Below are 20477 nucleotides of genomic sequence, written 5' to 3' on the forward strand. Positions count from 1 at the left end.
TAGATTCATTTCATGCAGGATGAAACATTTCAAGACTTTTAAAGTTTTATCTTGATGATTACAGCTTACAGCTCACGAAAATGAAAAATCCACATAAACTCCAAATAATTTAGGAAGGTTTTGTCATTGAAACTTTAAATACGTCATTAAAGAGAATACTAGAAAAATATCAACATAGAAGACCAATAATAAATCGTCCATATCTAACAAAATAAAAGAATGAAAGAACCAAACCACATGACAACTAAAACATCAGAAAAAACAACATGACAAAAACACACAAAAGCACCCAGAGAACAAAAAAGCAATAACATAAGACCCCAAAAACAAAAGAACCCAAACACATAAGACCCCCCCCAAAAAATGTAAGAACCCAAACAACAGTAGAACCCCAAAATTCAAGATCTGAAACAAAAGAACCAGAATATATCCCTCCTTCAACAACAAATAGTAGAACCCAGAAACATAACAACATAAACAACAATAGAACCCCAAAATTTAAGATCTGAAACAAAAAAAAAAATGGAACATATCTGTTCCCTGACAAGAAACATTAGAACTCCAAAAACATAAGAACCCAAACAACAAAAGAAACAAAAAAATTAGCCCCCCTTTAACTATAGAACCAAAACACATGAACACCCTGACTATAGGACCCAAATACATAAGACCCTCCTAAAACAGTAGAACCCCAAAATACAAGTAACTCCCCAGAAAACATAAGAACCCTACAAACATTAGAAGCAAAATATTAAAAACAACAAAAACAAAACAACTAAAAACAGTAGAACTGAAAAACATTAGAACTTGAAGAAAATATAACCCAAAAACACAAGACCACACACGAACAATACAACCTAAATACATGAAAACCCACCCAAAAAACACAGGAACCCAAATAAATTCAAACAAAAAATGAGACCTCCAAAATCATCAGAAACCAAAAACATTAGAACCCAAATAACGAAATCCATATACATAAGAACCCCCTAAAAACAACAGAACTCAAAAACATTAGAACACAAAAAAACCATAGGACCCAAACAACATTTAAACCAAAAATTTAGACCCCAAAGAAACATGAGACACCAAACACATAGGAACCTTCAAGAGCAGCAGAAACCAAACATAAGAACCCAAAAAAACCCAATAGAAACCAAACCCCCCCCCCCCAAAAAAAACATAAGAACCCAAACAACATTTGAACCCAGTCAACCAATATCCCCAAAATACAACAGAAATGAGACTAATAAAAACCCAAACAATGGAATCCTGATACAAGAATACCCTCGCAACCAACAGAACAAAAAAATGAGAGCCCCAAAAAAACAGTAGAACCCAAAAAAGAGCAAGCCCTCCCAAAGAAGCATAAGAACAAACAATATTTGAACCCCCAAAAAATTCAGACAGTGACCACACTCATAAGAACCCAAACAACGGAACCTCAAAAATTAAGATACCCCCCCCCCCAGCAAAAAAAGCAAAATAGGACTCAACGATCCCCAACCTTGGGACCTAAATACAGCACCCAAGGAACATAAGAACCCAAAAAAAATTAAAACCCAAAAAATTACGCCCCCCCCCCCCCCCCAAACAGACTTATAAGAATCCAAACAATAGAGAAGAACCCAAACGATAGAACCCAAATACATAAGAACCCCCCCCCCCAAAAGATCAATAGAAGAAACAAAGAACCAAACAGCAACAAACAAGAACCAAAAAAGCATCATAACTCAAACTTATAAGCTCCAACATAAGCAAAAACTAACAGAACATAACGAGTGAAGCCAAACAGCTGTGATAACCAGAACAATAAAGTAATCCCAAAATCCTAAGAACCCAAACAAGCATGGCAGGCCTTTGGATTGTTAAGGCATATTAAGTACATAAACGATGAGCCTGCAGAGAAAGGCCATAGCCCCATGCTCACTATCATGCTTTCTTATTCCTGGCGCTGCTCGGGTCCTCAGTCTGTCTGCCAGCCCACCGGCTCTAGAACGTTCAGCTTCACTAAACTGATCTGCCATGATTTGCCGCTGGTTATGCATCAGTGCTGCAGTCTCATCTCACATTCCCCTCTACAATACTGCACTGTGGAATAATGAACCCTGTTTGAGTCTGTCTGGCTCTGTGTATGTGTGCCTGTGTCGTTTGTGCGGTTGTGTGTTCGTGTTTTCCATGATTGCTGCATTTGACAACAGAGCCACAGGGAGCTCAGCAAAGCATTCTGCAGTCCAGGTTTAATTTCCTCCGTCAGATGGAGCGATAGTTAGAGAACAAATGTACTGTAGAAGGGAACCACGGTTTCCCCGGCCACCTCCCTTCGCCTCCACCTCAACTGTCATCCAGATTTGCTGCCATTGTCTATCCAGGTGTTCTTTAGGACCTGTTTGATTCTTCTGTGTGCACCTGGATTTATTGTCGCTCTTTCCGTATTTTAGGAAATCGATGAAGCTTGCAAGCGAATCAAGAGGGAGATTGATGACCTGGGCCCTGAGGTCGGCGATATCAAAATCATCCCCTTGTACTCGACGTTGCCTCCACAGCAGCAGCAGAGGATTTTCGAGCCTCCTCCACCCAATAAACCAAATGGCGCCATCGGAAGGAAGGTATAACTGCCTTTTTTACTGTAGAAACACTCACCGTGAGGAGGGAGGGGGAGAAACAGAGTGGGGTTGATGTAGAAGGGCCAGATGGGGAATAAGGTGCGAGAGAGCTGGAAGGTAGGGACTGAAACTTTTTTTTCCCCTTTCTCAGCTTTAGCGCAGAACTGACTCACACAACATATGCTGCTTTTGTCAGCATGCGATTCTCTGCTCTAAATTATAACTGGGGTATAACTCACGCCCTCTGAGCCTGAGGAAAGTACTGCATTTTCAGTCATTTTTATCTTTCTACTACATTTGCACAGGCCCTGCTACAGCTCAGAAAGGAGTCCTAGGACCTCTGCCTGCCTGAAAACATGCAAACAGCACAAATATGAGCTGATCACAAACAAGACGCCACTTGGCATACATAAAATAAGCCCCTTTTTCTTCCCCAGTCACTTAATCTCAGAGGAGTGCATGATCCTCTTATTGATACAGACCCGAGACAATTCCTCTCTTTCACTTGACACTTTCTATTCAGATGGGCCCATCACCAGAGCAGCAGCACCACCTGTGCTGCCACACTGTTGGCCAGGGATCTGACAGAGTATCAGAATATCATCGCTGCCAGTGAACGAGCAAACGCTCACCCCTGGCATCTGATAGGGGACGATGTTGATGAATGACTCAATGCTACAAGCCCTCTAATTGAGGCGGATCAGGCCGACATATGAGCAGGGAAATCATTTAGGGCCTGTCACAGTTAAACACATTACAATGGTTCCAAAAGAGCTCAATTTAATGTGAATTTTGGGCATTTAGGATTCTCCACAATGCACATTAAAATGCGGTTCATCAAGTGGTAACTCAGACTGGTTTAAACATTTGAATATGGCAGTTTTTGCAGACAATGATTGAAACATCAGTCAAAAAGACCCTGATTTTCTTCTACGGATTTAGAATTTAGATTTTTAGCTGCATCGTGGTACACAAATTCAAATTGTCTGATTGGAAATTACACTAAGGGCTGATCATGTTACTTTATTTGCTTTATTAACAGGTAGCAGCAGTTGTCATTAATTTTAGATTACTTTTAACACAATCAGAACTATGGCAAAAACTATTCAAACAAAACTAAAATCGCCAAGCAGCTGGAATTGAATAACTTTGCCTTTCTAACATCAAATGTCACCATTATTTTTTATTTAACTGAGGACATAATAAAAGTGATTTTAGTATAAAGACGCCTGTGGCTGTAAGGTCCAGTCACTGGTTAATCAGTATTCCTGGCTACCATTGCACCATGGCGATAGGAAAATACTCTGAGCAACTCAGAGAAGAGGTTATTGAAAAGTACGTAAGAGGATGGATACAAAAAAATTTCCAAGGCATTTAACATTCCTTGGAGCTCAGTTAAATCCATCATCAAGAAATGAAAGGAACATGACAAATGTGTAAATCTGTCTAGATCAGGCCATCCTCTCAAACTCAGTGACTGTGCAAGCAGGAGGCTAGTGAGAGAGGCCACCAAGACATCTATGACTATTCTGAGGGATATACACGTTTCAGCAGTTGGGACTCATACAACCACTGTTGCCCAGGTTCTTCACCAGTCAAAGCTTTATGGGAGAGTGGCAAAGAGCGGTGGTAATTTTTTTCTACTAAAACTATGACTAAAAATGTTTGGCGACGCTCTTTTTTCCATGAAAAAGACCAACCAAGACTAGCCAAAAATAGATCTTTTATGACTACAACTGACTAAAATGTAATTTAGTTTTTGTTGGGCATTCAAAATCCACGATATTTCTCCACTTTGGGTAAATCTGTCAAAATACAACCCATCTGTAGCTATTCTGCCTCTCAGCTGTAGAGAGCAGGGACCTGAGGTTTGGCAGAGAGCATAGAACACACTACTATGATGAATACGAGAGAATACAAGAATAAGAGAATACATGCTTAGACTAAAAGTTAAGACCAAAATGTGAGGACTTTAAACTTTTTAAACTAAAATGTTTGTGAGTTTTTGTCGACTAAAACTATAAAGGGTAGAAATGACTAAAATGTGACTACAACTAAAAGGAATTTAATCTAAAGAGTAAGACTGAGACTAAAATTAAAAATAGCTGTCAGAATTAACACTGGTAAAAAGAAAGCCACTATTGTGGCAGACATCAGCACAAACACCATTCCCGCTGTGAAGCACAGTGGGAGCATCATGCTGTGGGGATGCTTCTCAGCTGAAAGAATTGTAAAGGTAGAGGGTAAAGTTAATGTGGCAATATATAGGAAAATCCTGGAAGACAATCTTAATTCAATCAGGACAGACTGGAAAGTGTTAGAAAATTATTTTTTTAAAAGTTTGGAATTTTGAAATGTGCAAAGTCTTTGGGCAATTAGACTCCATCGTGATGTTTAGATTATTCAAGAGAGTAGTGAACATAGGATACCCCCGGTGGAGTATAGACACTGGTGGTGGTGGAAGATCTCTGAGGAGGTGAGTTTCCTTCTGTGAAGTGAGTCTGTGAACTGGGAATTCCTTGATCAGTTAGCACGGAGTTGACTGAGGAGGAAAAGGGTCGCATCAGCACACTGAAATGACATCAACTGTGGAGGCGAGAGAATGGGTTTTAAAATATGACAGGGGCAAGGTGATTGGTCGAGAGTAGGGATGGGAACAGTTAATTGAGGATCGATTAATTGGTTGTTAAGAATTTGGTTGATCACAGGGAATTCAGTCGATATATATGTATATATGTTTTTATACATACATACATAACGATTAATCAATTAATTGATTGTTAACATTATAGATGATCGAGTTGGCAGGTTTTTTCCAAATGCCCATCCCTAGTTGCGAGAGAAGCAGTGGTAGCATAGGATTGGCTTAGACTTAAGTGAGAAACCACCCATAATCAGGTGACCACGAGAGCAGGAGATCAGCTGTAGTGCAGAGGAAAACATGAATGAGTGACAGTTAATGAATGACACTGAGGAAACAAAATTTGTCTTCCTGCTTGAACTTACGCATAAGCTTCACTTAGTGTGCATGAGAACTACGGCTAGGGAAAATGTTTATTTTCCAGCAAGACAGTGACCCAAAGCACAGAGCGATAGTGACATAGAAATGGTTTAACACATTTCAACCGGAGAGAAATGAAGCTTAAAATGACTGAATTTACAAACAAGTACTGAGAACTGAACAAAGAGACTGATAAGAGCATTTTTCTGTAATCTTACACTCAGACCATCAGACATGATGAGACACCAGACATGAGTTAAATATGCCTTTACTGGCTTATTTAGGGGAAGGGGAGGTTTTAGCCCCTGAACATACATTTTGATGCGTTATCTCTTTTAATTTTGTCATATGGGGTTGTAACACTGTTACCACAAAGAGCAAAAGTGATAGAAAGTTTAGGTCATATCTACATCCCAGAAAGGAAAATTATCCCAATGTGAGTCTCTTTCAATATAACTCAGCAATAAATAGCACCAGTATGTTACAGTACGTCTCCATCCATTAGTATATGAGGAAAAAAAAGGATTTTCTAGTGGCAGCAGACTCACTGAATAACTCTGGATCCTCTGCTTGGTAAACATCCTGCAGCAACTTCTCCCTCATTCCCCTGAGTTTAGTTATACAGGAAATAAAAGCGAATGTAGTGACACTGTGACCTTTGAACTGTCAACCCAGCAGCCACTTTTAGTACAGTCAATGCCCTTTTTTTTCCTCAACATCAATTTGTCAGGCGCTTGTTCAAACGGCGGAGGTGGCATCTGAAGTTGCAGTGCGTGAAGAAAATGTGCGACTCATCAAGCGAGAAACGCAGAGATGTCATCCATGCCAGCCCAGGAGAAAGTACTGAAAAAGAATTAAGGTTCTCTGTGTCTGCCGCCACGCATGCTAATGACTGCATTAGCCACTCATCAATTAACATAAAGCACTAACTCATCATTGCTCCTTTTCTGCAGAAAAGCTGCTGATCTTCTATTTTTTGAACAGTTTAGTCATTTAGAGCGTAGGCAGCAATTGGCTAATTACAAACAAAGATTATAATCTCGCTTTGCTTTACAGAGGCTCACAGTGCTGTGATGGGTTCGTTTTTAGCAATGTCACGTTTGAGTGATTGCTGCAAATGTCACTCCAGATCCAGCACCTCTCCATTTCAGTGAGCTTTGAATGTGGGTGCACCGCTGCAGCTCAAAGAACGTTCTCCATTATTCCCAGCCAGGGAGAAAGCTTTATTTGTCAACACGCCTGCGTGTCCCAGCAGGGAGCGTGAAAGATGCTCCACGTTAGCTATAGCACTCGCTCTCCTGCAGGTAATAACCCAGAAATAACATGCAGAGATGATGCTTTAATGATATTACTGATGAAGAAGCCAGGATTATCCTGCGCTGCAACAGACTGGAAGGAGCCGGCCTGTGTTCAGACGTAATGGCCCCAGCCCGGATAATCCCTCAGAATCAATGCAGTCAATGAGGCCACCCATATGATCATGAAATGTGAGAGGGTGTCACATGTGGCATCTGCTGGAGCACTGACTGTGTCCCCACACGCAGGACAACCTCACCTCGGCCATTTTTCAGCCGGACTTTGAAGCGCTCCATGCCTTTCATTCCTCGCTGGGACAATGGTGGCTGGCATATAGTGTCTGTCAGTAGACGCTCTGTCTGATAGTCTGCTCCTTTTTCAGGAGGAGGGGGGGCACTTTAATTTCAGACTGCCACGGTGTGACTAATTGGTTTCATAAAGATGTGATTTCTCAGTACCTTCGAGCAGCTGATGGCAGACTGCAGGAACATAACATCCTGCGTCCCGGGGCTTCCAATCAACTAAACTTTTAAAAACTATTGCTACTGTGTTCAATGTTTACTACATATAAACAGGAGGAAACAACAAAAACAAGTCTCAAGCCCTGCAGAAGACTGAGAAGACTCCCATTTAACACATGACGCTAAACTGCTGTTTGTTACGATATATTCAAGATGAAGAGTTGTTGCAATATCAGAACTTTAAATTTTGATATACATATGCAATGCCAAGGCAGCAAACATTCTTCCTTGACACCTCGAACTGATAAAATTTCCAATCTATGTGTAAGAAAAGTTCACTAAACCAAAATTCCCCATACCAAAACTTGACATACCGTTCGTAGTAAAACAAAATATGTAGGATTTTCCAAGAAATAACCTAAAATCATTTCATCTGAATTATCAGTAATTACCTTTAAAAGCCAGTTTTATCATATTTGACACACGATTTTGTGAGACCTCTATCTAATCATCATGAACAATAGTCCTTAAAATCCTTTGGTGTACAGTCTGATAAATGATAAAAAAAGATGCCCTCTAGTGCATTACCAGTTGCCAAAAAAGCCTCTTGCATCAAAGATAGTACAAAAAATATAAATGGGGAACATTGGATTTTAGGGCTGGGTATCACCATTGATTGCATGAATTGATTCTATTCATGAATGGGAATAGTACAAAGAATGTTCAACCCAGAAACATTATCAAAAATATCAAGGTTTGTATTAAACAAATGACCCCAAGCTAGCAGTATTGACATTATATTTTACATCCATGTGGCGCATCTTGCATATGCATGTCCAGCTTGTATTGATAACTCACACCAGATTTCCATAATAGAATTATTGGGCATAAGATTCAAACCTTGAGTCTGACTCTTAATGCTTTCAGTGGCAAGTGCAGATCAAGCCTGGAGCAAGCCTATATATAAAGATCAGTCTGGGGGTTGTATGAATCAGTATTGTTCTTAAAAATCAGTATCGACCTGAGTTGGAGAATTGATTTTTATAAACCCAGTCCTATTGAATCTTGTTAGGTTTTATTAACATCTCAGTTCCAAAAGATTAGAATTTTCTTATTTTTTTGGTTTACTATGTCATGTTATGGGTGTCGGCGTTAGTCCAGGGCTGTAAAGCCGTCAACTCTGCACAGGTTGGAATGTTAAGGGAAACTTGTAAGGACCAGGAGTCATGGCTGTCTCTCCTCTCTGATCTCTGTTAGGGGTCGACTGATTAAGGGTCTGACTGATTATTGAGGCAGATAATTGGAATTTGGATGATTGTCAGTATTTACGCTTTATTTTACTGTTAATTGCTTAACTTAATGAATCAAATGGTGTGCTACTTTGGCTCCACTCTAAGGTGTGTCTTCCACTCTGGCTTTATTTTCACTCGCCACAGTCTCATACAACACAACCTGATTTGCTAGATGTTACATGAGTACCAGCAATCAGTACTTAAGCCTGGGTACCACTGACACGGGGAGTGTATGACGTCACTTCCTGTTTTCCTGCTGTTACCGTATTGCTCTCTGCCATTCCTCATGCTGATAGAGCTACTGCTAATTTTCAGTTGTCTGTCAAAATTAAGCAGCTCAAATTCATCATGTCAATCAGACCTAATCTGCCGTCCATCCAATAAATGCATAAAAAAACAACCTAACCTTTCGCCAGATCCTGCCATCCCTTCATTCTTCTGCTTGAATTCTGGGGGGAATGTATCCTTCCACAGGTGAGTTACCCGAGGTTGAGGGCTGAGCGAGAGGGGGGGGGAATGGCCCTACCTGGCATTAATAACTAAATAGTCAGGCATTCTCAGGCTGGAGAGAAATCCTTGCTTAAAAGGTGGGATTTAAAAGTCTGTAAGGCTCACAGCTCGAAGACAGCTGAAGAGGCATGGCTGCAGAAGAAGTGTGTCAAGTGTGCAGAATTGGTTCTGTGGAAGTGTATCATCAAAGACTACAGAGAAGTGTTTGGCATTTTATCATAAAGACGACCAAGATGGGACACGTCAATGTCCACATAGGTCAGCCCACATCTTGTTCCTCTCTTTGTAGATGTTGAGCAAGTAAGCGAGGATAAGATATTGAAGTGTGGGGAGGCATTTTCTCCCACTTGTATATTAAACCACGACTCTGGAGTGGCAGTTGCCAGTCGAGTGGGCTGCGACCGGGCCACCGCAGTCTGAAGTGCTATGATGAATCTAAAGGGCTGCTCTGTCCAGTGTGTTTGAGCTGTTATATAAGGGGAACTCATCCTAGCGGCGGTCAAGGTTCGCATGAGAGCAGCTGCAAATCTGTTTGTGTATATGCTGACAGCAACAGACCCATAGGGTGAAGTGACTCATTTGATATTTTACTTGGTTCTGAATCAGCTGTCATTTCTCATGGACAGCCCTGCTATTTGGGATAATTGTAAGAGGAAAAGATCTAAGACCGGGAGATTTTCAGCAACCAAGTACCTTTAATTCATTCATTTATTGTGGTGTTTGCCAGAAAAATTGAACACATGGACTGGGAATGTTCAAAAACTCTACCTTAAGAAATTATGATCTCTCTAAGGCTCTGCGCCAGATAAAAATACTTATCGCAAAATTTGACACAGGTTAGATATTTTCTGAAGAGATTATAGGGACATTTTGTGCGTACAGGTTTCTTAAAAAAAATTTTCAATCCATTTTGGCTGTGTTGAATGAGTATAGCACAAAATTGCCAGAGGATATTTATTTAGAACATTTTTTCCCTTGTCTCAGTCCTTTAAATTAGCCAAAAATGGCTAAGCTACACAAAAACCGACACATTTGTTCCTATGGACAAGAAATGTCCCATTAAAAACCAGTTAAAATGCCATTTTTGTTCCCACATTTATCTCAACATAAACCAATGTATTCCTTTATGTTAAGATTTCATTTTGGACTTGTAGCTTTCAATTTTTATGTTTATCCAATGGATGGCGCTACTTTTTCCCATTCAATGCATGCCGCAAAATGTCACTTTTTACTGTTTTCCACAAGGGTGCTTTGCCACTTAAATGAGAAGTGTATCGCTCCTGATGTGGGGTAATGATGTGTGTGTAAAAAAAGTGTGTTTGTATTTGTGTGTGTATTTTATTTGATTTTTTTATGAGTTTGTTTTTATCAAAACAAGGGAGTTGTATAAACATACTGGCCTTTAAACGGATAAATTCCCAAAATATAATAAATATTTGAAATTTATATTTCAGGCTGACTCGGTTAAGTGGGGAAAAGATGTTAAATTTTTACAGCTGATTTCAGGAAGCGGACCTTTTTTGACCTTAGGACCACAAGTGTGATATCTTTTTTATTTATTTATTTATTTTTTAATCTGACACTGCAACAAATACAATCAAAATAGTGATAATTATAATAAAAAATATTGCATCAAAATCAATATTGCTGCCAGTCACTGACCCATCTCAGGCCGTGATAGAAATAATAAGCAAATACTCCTTGAAATATATATATATATATATATTTATATATTTTTTTTTTTTGCATGCCCCCTCTGAAAAAAAAAAAAACACATGGTGTCACTGGTGTGGGAATTTTTTACAAAAGCACAACGGGAAGATGTTTGTTAAACATAACATAATAACAATGGGTCATTCTCTATTTTTCACGGGTCTAGAAAGATCTGGGTTTTAAATTGTGATAATCATGGGTAACGGGTTAGGTCTCTTTTCTGAACTGTATGGGTGCACATAAGTGGAGTGTGCCTTTTTTACAGTCTATTTAATCTGAGTTGGTAGCCCTATTATGACCTTTTTTAATCTTTTCAGTTATTTTTAAAGCACACAAACAAAGGCACCAAATAACTTTAGCATCATACATTTATTATTCAAGAGCTCTAAATATTTTTTTTAAATATGCCTGTTATGGTATTCACATTTCAAAGGGTGATAGCGCCATTCTACTGATGTGCTAATGCTACGTTTAACAGCCCATCATCACCCTACCAGCAGGCTAGCCATCTGGCTCATATGCTAACTTTTTATGTTTTGAGCTCCTCACACAGGTCTGTATGTTTGTTACTGAGGTGTTGAGTGTTTTCTTAGAGCTATGACACTGTTTTGTAGCACCTTAGCCATACAGGCTAAGTCAGTCTGTTGGTTTGCCATGCAGGTAAAGCGGCGGAGAGATTGGTAGCTCATTCTGTCCACCTGTACAGAGTGCAGAGGTGTCAAGGTGAATGGCTTGCTGTTGTCGTTGGTAGCAGACATGCACTGGCTCTGTAAAACACTGCCATCTTGTGGAGATCCGTAGAAAATGTTTTAATACTGCCAGCCTGCTTTATTCTCTTTCAGTCCCTGGAACCAGAGCCATATTTGACCTACAGATATTACCACATGTCAGGACATTGTTTTGCTGTACTGTTTTTGGCTTTCAAAAAAGTACAGAAAAAGTACCAAAATTTTGGTATACCATGCAGCTGGAGAGATAATGCAAGAGAACTCCACATACACAAACAGACATGCTCGTACTCTGTAGCAACTCTGTTATTACCTCCAAAGACAGCACAGAGGGGACATAACTTCACCTGATAACGCCTCTGCGACATTCATAGTGAGGGTGACACATCACAGGAGCATAAATATCACAGCTATAACCTTCACTGTGAATTAGGCTATTGTTTCAAACTTAAAGAGCCAATCAGGAAAATAAGACATGCCTATTTGGCCTCTTAGCAGTCAGTGTTGCTTCTAAATACCCCGAGACAATGCTAGGCTCACAGAATGCATCTACCACTGCTTTCATCCTCACTGCTGGGATGAAAGCAACAACTGTTGTAGAGCTCTCAATGTGTTTTAAAAGAAAGCAGGCCACCCAAGAGGAACCATTACATCAACTATTTTCTGTGATTTTGGAAAAGATTTTGGAAAGAACTCCTAAGAGAGAGAAGCTGACATCTCTACAAAAGCAAGAGCGTGCTGAGGACAGAGACAGAAACCCCCCCTCCCCAAATGTCGCACACGTACGCACTCAGACAGAGAAGAAAGAGGCCAGAGGTAATGCATTTGGATGGGACGCTGAGCACCAAGCTAGCTCTCTCCCTGATAGCACATTGAAGTTGATTGCAGACACTGTTGTGGTACTCCCCTGTTGGGTTGCATTAGGCAGAGAGTGTACAGTGCTCTGAAGTGACATCTCTACAAGCATCTGCAGTCAACTGGCTCACATCAGGGAATATGTTTCAAGTTAAAGCAGCGCTGATATCTGCTCTCGTTTGTCTCTGTTCTTGCTGATACTTAAGAATTACAATCATTTCTTACCTTTTTTAGCTGACAGAAATCTCCACACTTACACTTTTTGACTGTAAGAGGCTCATTTGAACAACGTTAAAAGGAAATTGAAAGGTACTTTAAACCTGGTGTATAAAATGTACTTTTAATACCGGTTTTTCATCTGTTACGCTGCCTGTGGCCTGCATACTGGTGTGACTCATATTTTAGTACTTCACATCAGAAGTAAACCAAATTTGCCTTTCGATACATAGCTGCTAAGTACACATTGGTTATTCATTAAATCCCATTCCATTGTTTCTGCTGTGTCTCAAGGCGCACTTACATTAGCCAAACCATACCAGGGCAGACATGTTTGTCCCAGACATTACTGAACTGCATTAAAAGCTGCAATTATTTTGTATTTAGTAGTACTTGAAAGGACAATGCATGCAGAGAGGCCTTTAATTTTACCAAAGTGCCACTTTTGCACATTGTAGAAGTACCTTTATTTTCACAATATTTGTATGTTTGGAGTAGAGAAATACACACTTACAAACTTTCATTATTCTCTGCATTTTCCATGAAAACCAAACTATTAGAGTCTAAATACAGTTTATAAATTATATCATAATTGCAATCAGACTATTGATCAGTATAAAGCAATGCACATTATTAATAAATTGTGCAGCATCACTCCATGCTGCACTCGAGCACTTCCTCAGCATGGCATGGATGGAAGGGGTGTGCTTCAGCACATTGATGTTGCTCATGGATGTGCACAACCAAAGTTGCATAACACCTAGGTTTGTGGTTCTCAACTGGGGTCTGGGTCTCCCTAAGAGGCCGCTAAAGATCTCAAGGAGAGGGGGCTGGACCCTGTTTGCTACAACGTTGTCAAAATTGCATATATTTCTAAAAGATCATGTTTACAAACATAATGCATGGTGGCATATTAAGGCAAACCTAAAATATAAAATGTTAAGAGAATCCATTAATTTTTGAAAAAATGGGAAATTTCCTATTTTAAAAAGCCATACATTTTGACAATAGAAATTCAGACATTTCAAGGTTTTAAAATTGTAACGTCACAATAGTGTAAAGTCAAAATTTTACAAAAAACACCCAAACCAAAAAAAGCGTTTGGATTTTTGGATTTTTGACTCTTCTGCTTTATAATCTCAAAAATTTGAAGTTTTGGTCTATGTACATTTAAGACTTTAAAAGTTAAAAAAAAAAAAAAAAAAAAAAAAAGTCATGTTAATTTAGGACTTATTTAACTTGAAATTTTTAATTTTTTTCTCGAAAATTACAAGATCCTCTGTTTTCTTTACTATAGTGGCCCTAATACACCATTGTTACTCTGGAAGGGTTATACATGAACAAGTTTATGTACTGTAGGTCTGTTATGTTGGGATTTTGTCAATGAATGCAATCAAAATTGATGTTTACTAGTCCCAAGTGGGTCCTGGGACAGTCTTTGCTTTTCTCAGATACAGGTAGGGGGGTCCTAAGGAAAAAGGATGGGAACCAGTAATCTAGGTGACACATGATTGAAATGACCATTCCTCTTTGTAATCATTTTAAACAGTGGTGGTTTGTTAGAGGACTCTATCTGACTAAAAAGGCTCAAAGTAAGCCACAAAGTAGGTAACGTTTACCTCATGTTTGCTTATTTTTTCATTGCACTACCTCTGAGACCAGGCTACTTGTTAAGTTGCGTTTAAAGCGTTTGCCATATCAAACATGATGACAAATCTGTGCTCAGACTATTAGACAAGGAGCAGTGTAAGTGTAGGCTAGCAGGTGAGTTGGGGAAGGGGTCATGCTTCAGAATAGTTCAGGGCTACTGGGCCTGGTGTGAGAGAACCCACAGCTTCTCTGTAAATAGTAAGTAACACAGAGGCTTTCCTCAGGCTTACTTCACTGGTGTGGTTCTTGAGATTTACATGAAATTTACAATCTAAACTTTAACAAACTGACAGTACAATAAATTAGAGCCCTAAAAAAATGCAAGCTTTGACACACCATCAGCAGTAGTAGAAAACAGCCTTTAAAATCTTTCTTTTTTCTGAAAGAAGTCAGGCTTATCATTTTCTGATGAATTCATGAAAGTCTGGGAAACTGACTGACTTTTGCGACATAGCATCAAACAGATTTGTCATTCGAACGCTCCATTGGGGTCATCAAATTTTGATTCTTGGATGCTTTTTCAAGATACAGACTTGGATTTTTTAATGGTTGATGGTATCAAAAAGAACCACGGCATCAGATAATCCACGCTTTCTGAGTCAAAGTCGCCACCAGCAAGAGAGAAAGATTAATGATGCTCCACATGTCTAAATTGCACAAATATATTGGCAACATTTTGTAATGTTTCCAATGTATTTGTACAATTTAGACAATACTGTCATGATAAGCTTGGGTTTTTGGAAAAAAAAAAAATCAGTATTGGCTGTCTAGGACGTCTGTCGCTGTTGCCGTGCTTCTGAAACTGGTTTGATACTGTTTGATACTTTCCAGAATCATACTGAAATTTAAATTCTGGTGTAAAGCCTGCTTGTCATATAGACCATTTTCCTGCATACACCAAAGCCTGCTAATGGCTTATGAATGTACAATAAAACCAGAGTACTTCCTCAAACACATTTTTATGTAGATGTGATTAAGATAAAAAAAGAAAGAAATCCATGAAATGAACCTAAGCTGTTGATTTTGTAGAATTTAAGTATTTGCATGTAGGAGAAGGCGTTAAATAGTCACCAGCCATATCTAAGATCAACTATTTTTGCTGTTTTCCTTTGAACTCACCATTAGGATCATTTCTCAACCCATCTGCTCTCGTTTCCTCAGGTTGTCGTGTCAACAAACATCGCCGAGACGTCCCTGACCATCGACGGCGTCGTGTTTGTAATTGATCCCGGATTTGCCAAGCAAAAGGTTAGCTTCCCCCCCTTTCTCCCTCAACCGACCCCCATCCTCTCCCTGCCACCACTCCTTTATCTGCTGCGATCATCTTCGTCTGTTTCCCTGAGAATCCCCAGATAAACACAAGCTCTTGCACACCTGACAGCAGCAAAGATGGAAAAGCCAGTTATTTATTCCTCTGACATTTCTGCAGCCTGGAGCCAAGTCATACACATGGCGCTGAAAGGGATTATATATGCACCATGGTGGATTGTGTGAATTTCTCATTGTGCTATTTATTTTTAAGCTGCTTATAAATCTATAGTTTATCATGGGTCTGTATGTGCTAAACTAAAATCAACCTAGATTGAACTTTACCTGAAATTCCTCTTTAACTTTTAGGTGTATAACCCACGCATCAGAGTGGAATCCCTCTTGGTCACAGCGATCAGCAAAGCCTCAGCCCAGCAGAGGGCGGGTCGCGCTGGACGAACACGCCCAGGAAAGTGTTTCCGCCTTTACACCGAGAAAGCTTACAAGACAGAAATGCAGGTAAGAAAAAAGGCAGTTAGAAAATCTATAAGGTGTTTGATTCTCACATTCTGTCAATGCCACAAGCACTTTGTATTCCCCAAAGCAACCCTCTAGCTGGGAAAAAAACTCTCTGTTATGCAATATTTGGTCTTTGAACTCTGTGATTCCCAGTTCAGCTGAATTATAATTCCAAAAGCTCACTCCTAAACCACACTGCCACCACCCTCTCTTCGTAACCTGTGTTAAAGAAGCAGCCACCTTGTGACAAATGGAGCTGCTGAGGCCTAGTTCTCCTCTTTAACAGGCTAATTCTTTCATGTCACGCCAAGTGGCAAAGGGAATTTTTTAAACAAGTTAAATAGCCCTTCAGACGCCCTCCACTGCCGGTCTCTGTTCAAGTTGACATATGAGCGATGCACGAGGAGATAATAAGAACCCTGGCTAATTCATTTTGAACCATTCCTCTGCTTTCTTTGGCACCTCTTGACGGACTCAGGACAACACGTATCCAGAGATCCTGAGGTCCAATCTGGGCTCTGTGGTGCTGCAGCTGAAGAAACTGGGAATAGACGACTTGGTGCACTTTGACTTCATGGACCCACCAGGTTAGTAATCATGGTAAAGACTTAATTTCAACCCCAAGTCTGCTTCACCTGCACAACTAGGACTGATTGTTTGGTCTTGCATTCGGACTCAAAAAATGTGTTTCATAAACCAAGAAATTAAAATATTGAAGAGCTAACCTGATACTTTACAATAAACAGTCTTTGTAAAACTTAAAACAAGTATTTAAACTTGTTGTATGACAGAAGGGTGTGCTATCAACCACCAGACCAGAATGCAGTTATGAAAAACATCTCTAAGTTTATAAAGTTGAGTTTTTAAATCATGAAAAATTAACAAGAGTCTAAGATTCTCATCTCAAATGACACTTTCATGTAAGATTTAATAACCCAACACCACCGAGGTTGTTTAACTGGGCAGATTTACCAGACACTGAACAAAAACACAGCATTTGGCTGGTGACTAATGTCCATTGCAGACATAATTAGCCAACTAAACAGAAGCTAGTATTTAGATAAAGCATTTTATATTGTCGTAGCAATAGGAAGTAGGGCTGGACAATTATGGCAAAAATAATAATCACGATTATTTTTGATCGATATAAAAATCACGAATAATAAACACGGTTATTTGTTGATTTCAAAATTTGAGTATTTATTGAACCACAACTTAAAAGAACAATCAAAAATAAATTAGTAACAAGTAAAATAATAACAATATATTAAATAATAGCAATAAATAAAAATAAATATCCAATCTACATGCACTCCTGTAAAACTTCCAAAATTTGCAACATGCAAAAAACACTAATAACACAGCCAAAAACACAACTTAAAAATACTCTTTGAAGCAGACATTAATCGTTTTTCTTCGATTATAATGTTTTTATGGTCACGAGAAGCCAAAATTGAAATCACAATCAAAATTCAATTAATTGTCCAGCCCTAACAGGAAGTGGAATAATGTGTTTTGGGTGACATGCATCACTGGGCCCTGTATTTAGCCCCCAGAAAACCCTAGCCCTAAAAGTGCTGAAATACTCTCTGACAGTTCCAAAATTCTTTCACACATGGTTTGGTCTTTTCACAAAACTTTCAACAACAAAGAGAAACCATTCCAAACACACTAGATAAGGTGGAATAACCAGCTTATCTAGTGTGTTTGGATTGGTCTCGCTTTTCAGACACTTCAGGTATTTATTTGTTGTACAATCCAGTGACCCACTTTTTGTGCTTAATTTTTTTAATCTTCTTGGCAATAAATCTTATACCGTTGGAAAGCCTGTTTATTTCCCTCTGAAATGGTGCCACATTTGCAAGGAATATGCATTTGTGGGATGAGAAGCAGAGCTGAGTATGTGGGTTGCGGCCATGAAAAATTAGCCAAATCTTCTCTGCCAGTGCCAAACAGCTTATTCTGCTTTTGCCATTAACTTGTTTGAGCTTCCAGTACCCCCAGGGTACCAGAGCATAGGCCCTGCTACAGTGGTCAGTTGGTATCTGCTCCAAGAATCGACCTGCCTTGTTTAACTGAGCTGGATAGGGCACTTTTTATATATTTAAAAGTTAAATAAATCTAGTCTATAAGAGCTGTGACAGTGTTTACAGAAAAAAAGTTTTTTAAACTTTTCAAGTAAAGGCACGGACTGGCAGTCCACCTCACGGTGTATTTGTTGTCCGTCTTTGCAGCTTGAGCACTCAGCGTGGAAGTTAGTACACACATTGGCTATTCTCAGTGGACTAAACTCTTTTTCAGTGCAGTACAATGCATGTGTCAATCTGTCCTTTTCTTTTCATGTCGAATATACCACAAGGAAACAAAAGAAGCAGAGAATGATGCCTGGTTTAAGGAGCTGTTTAATCTACATTTAGTTGAAGTATGGTTGTTTTATGCACAGTTTCAAATCTAGATCGCCTGAGTCACTCAGGAATAAATTGCCAAGCAGAGATGAAATGATCATGGCAGATATGAAATACTACATATTGAATGTTTGGAGATTTGTGAGCTCACTGATAGACATGAACCACACAGTGGTGATATGCAGTTTTTATGAGCAGTCTATTTAGAGTTTAGATGATTATTTCACAGTGAGAAAAGGGAGTGATCCTAGAAGTTCAGACTCAGAATCATCATTCAGTTCCATTTATTCATTGTATTTTTTTTTTTTACATCTGCCAGATCTGGGGCACAAAAAATCAGATCTAGCCCACTGAAACATCAAGTTGTGGCATTTCCCGGAGTGTGTGTTCCTACACCTTCCAGGAGAGACCACCCCTTCTCTCCCCATCCTTAAACTCCCCCTCCTTACCCTTTTTTTCTCACCATAATATAGTTTTCATCTCACCTCTGAGATTAAACCCATCTCTCCCCGTCCACTGTGGCAAACGCCATTTTGAGAATGAAATTGGTTACATCAATAGCAGCGCTATCACCTTAGCTATTGCCTTCCCCTTTATATTCCTCCAGTGAAACGTGACCGACCTCCGCCGCCCACCCCCACATTTCTCACAAAACATCCAGGCTAAGCAGCTACATATGGGATCGGCCTTGTCTGCAGAGTCTAACTGGGAACAGTTGGGTGAAGGGGAAAGAGAGGATTACCTGTAATTTATTTTGATCCACTCACAGCAGAAGGGTTTGCCTAACTGGCTACGGGATCAGGATGGACTCTGGGCTATAGAGGAGTCTGAGAGTTCTGAACAGGAGCTTTATAACCTGTAGAGGATCAGTTTAGATAAGTGCTGTGTCATCGTCTTTCTTCAGAGTAGACTGACGGGGCAGAGAGATCCCTGCAGAGTCAAGAAAAGGAGTACTAAATAGTGTTTTTCTGGTTTCAAGTAGTCCTTGTAATTATTCCTCATATGTTTTGAATCAAATGGTAGTGTTTTATCTTGGTGCTTTACTGTTATTTTTCAATACCACAAGCTTAAAAGAATAATATTTCTGTGAAGATTAGTCTGTCACAAGATAGGTATACATGGCAGTATAACCAGGTTTTGCAAAGTTTAGCGGCAACAATGAAAAGCAGAAGATGACAGATGAATGCTCGATGGTATCAGGAGGACAGTGCAGCTTTACAGTTTCTCCATTAGGGTCAAAGGAGGTTGGTTTGCAGCGAGGCATCTGTCAGGCAAAGTAAAGGGTGCTACGGATTGGGTATGGAAGTAGATGTGGGAGGAAAACCTGTTGAGCCACAGGAAGTACTTTCAAGTATCTGAATCCTGACATGGTGTTATGGTCTGCAAGCAAGACCATCTATAAAGGACTATAAAGGGGGAGGTTTTTGGGGCCCAGCCAAACTAGGGGCCCATGGAGGTCAGTAAAATCATGGTCCATTGTAAAGTTAAGCTGTGATAACCATATTTTATTTTTAATCTAAATATTAACCACTCTTAAAAGCAACAAAAAAATTGAAAGTGGATTTAATTTTTTTACTGTGATAGAATAAATCCTTTCTCGATAGCAAAAAAGTGGTCAAAAGGGTCAACAAGTGGTCAAGAAAGTGTCGAAAATGGGCAATAAGGGTAAAAAAAAAGTCAAAAATGGGTAAAAACAAAAATAAAGGGTTGAAAGTGGTAAACATTTGTCAAAAGTGACTACAAAGTGGCAAAATGGTGCAAAAACTGGCAAATCGGACAAATGAGGCAAAAATGGGTGAAGTGGAAAAATATGGGAAAATTGGGCTAGAGAGGGCAAAAATTGATAAAAAGTTGCAGGTGTGGTTAAAAGTGGCAAGTAGGAATTTAAAGAAAAAAGGGTAGAAAGCGGCAAACCTGAGTCAAAAGTGGCTGTGAAGTGGCAAATATGTGGTAAAAGTAGGCATTAATTTGTTTTTT

At 39.5% G+C, this 20477-nt stretch overlaps 1 protein-coding gene across 3 annotated transcripts in view; it reads left to right on the forward strand.

The window, feature by feature from the left end:
- LOC121505037 (pre-mRNA-splicing factor ATP-dependent RNA helicase DHX15-like) overlaps window positions 1-20477 on the forward strand; it is a 52555-nt gene that overhangs the window by 15956 nt on the left and 16122 nt on the right. For all 3 annotated transcript variants that reach the window (XM_041780167.1, XM_041780169.1, XM_041780168.1), the window contains exons 6-9: window positions 2442-2609; window positions 15490-15576; window positions 15946-16095; window positions 16574-16682. In XM_041780167.1, coding sequence (XP_041636101.1) covers window positions 2442-2609; window positions 15490-15576; window positions 15946-16095; window positions 16574-16682 — 514 coding nt within the window. The remainder of the gene's footprint in view (window positions 1-2441; window positions 2610-15489; window positions 15577-15945; window positions 16096-16573; window positions 16683-20477) is intronic.

The sequence above is a fragment of the Cheilinus undulatus genome, linkage group 22 (genome assembly GCF_018320785.1).
Source record: "Cheilinus undulatus linkage group 22, ASM1832078v1, whole genome shotgun sequence".
Taxonomy (NCBI): domain Eukaryota; kingdom Metazoa; phylum Chordata; class Actinopteri; order Labriformes; family Labridae; genus Cheilinus; species Cheilinus undulatus.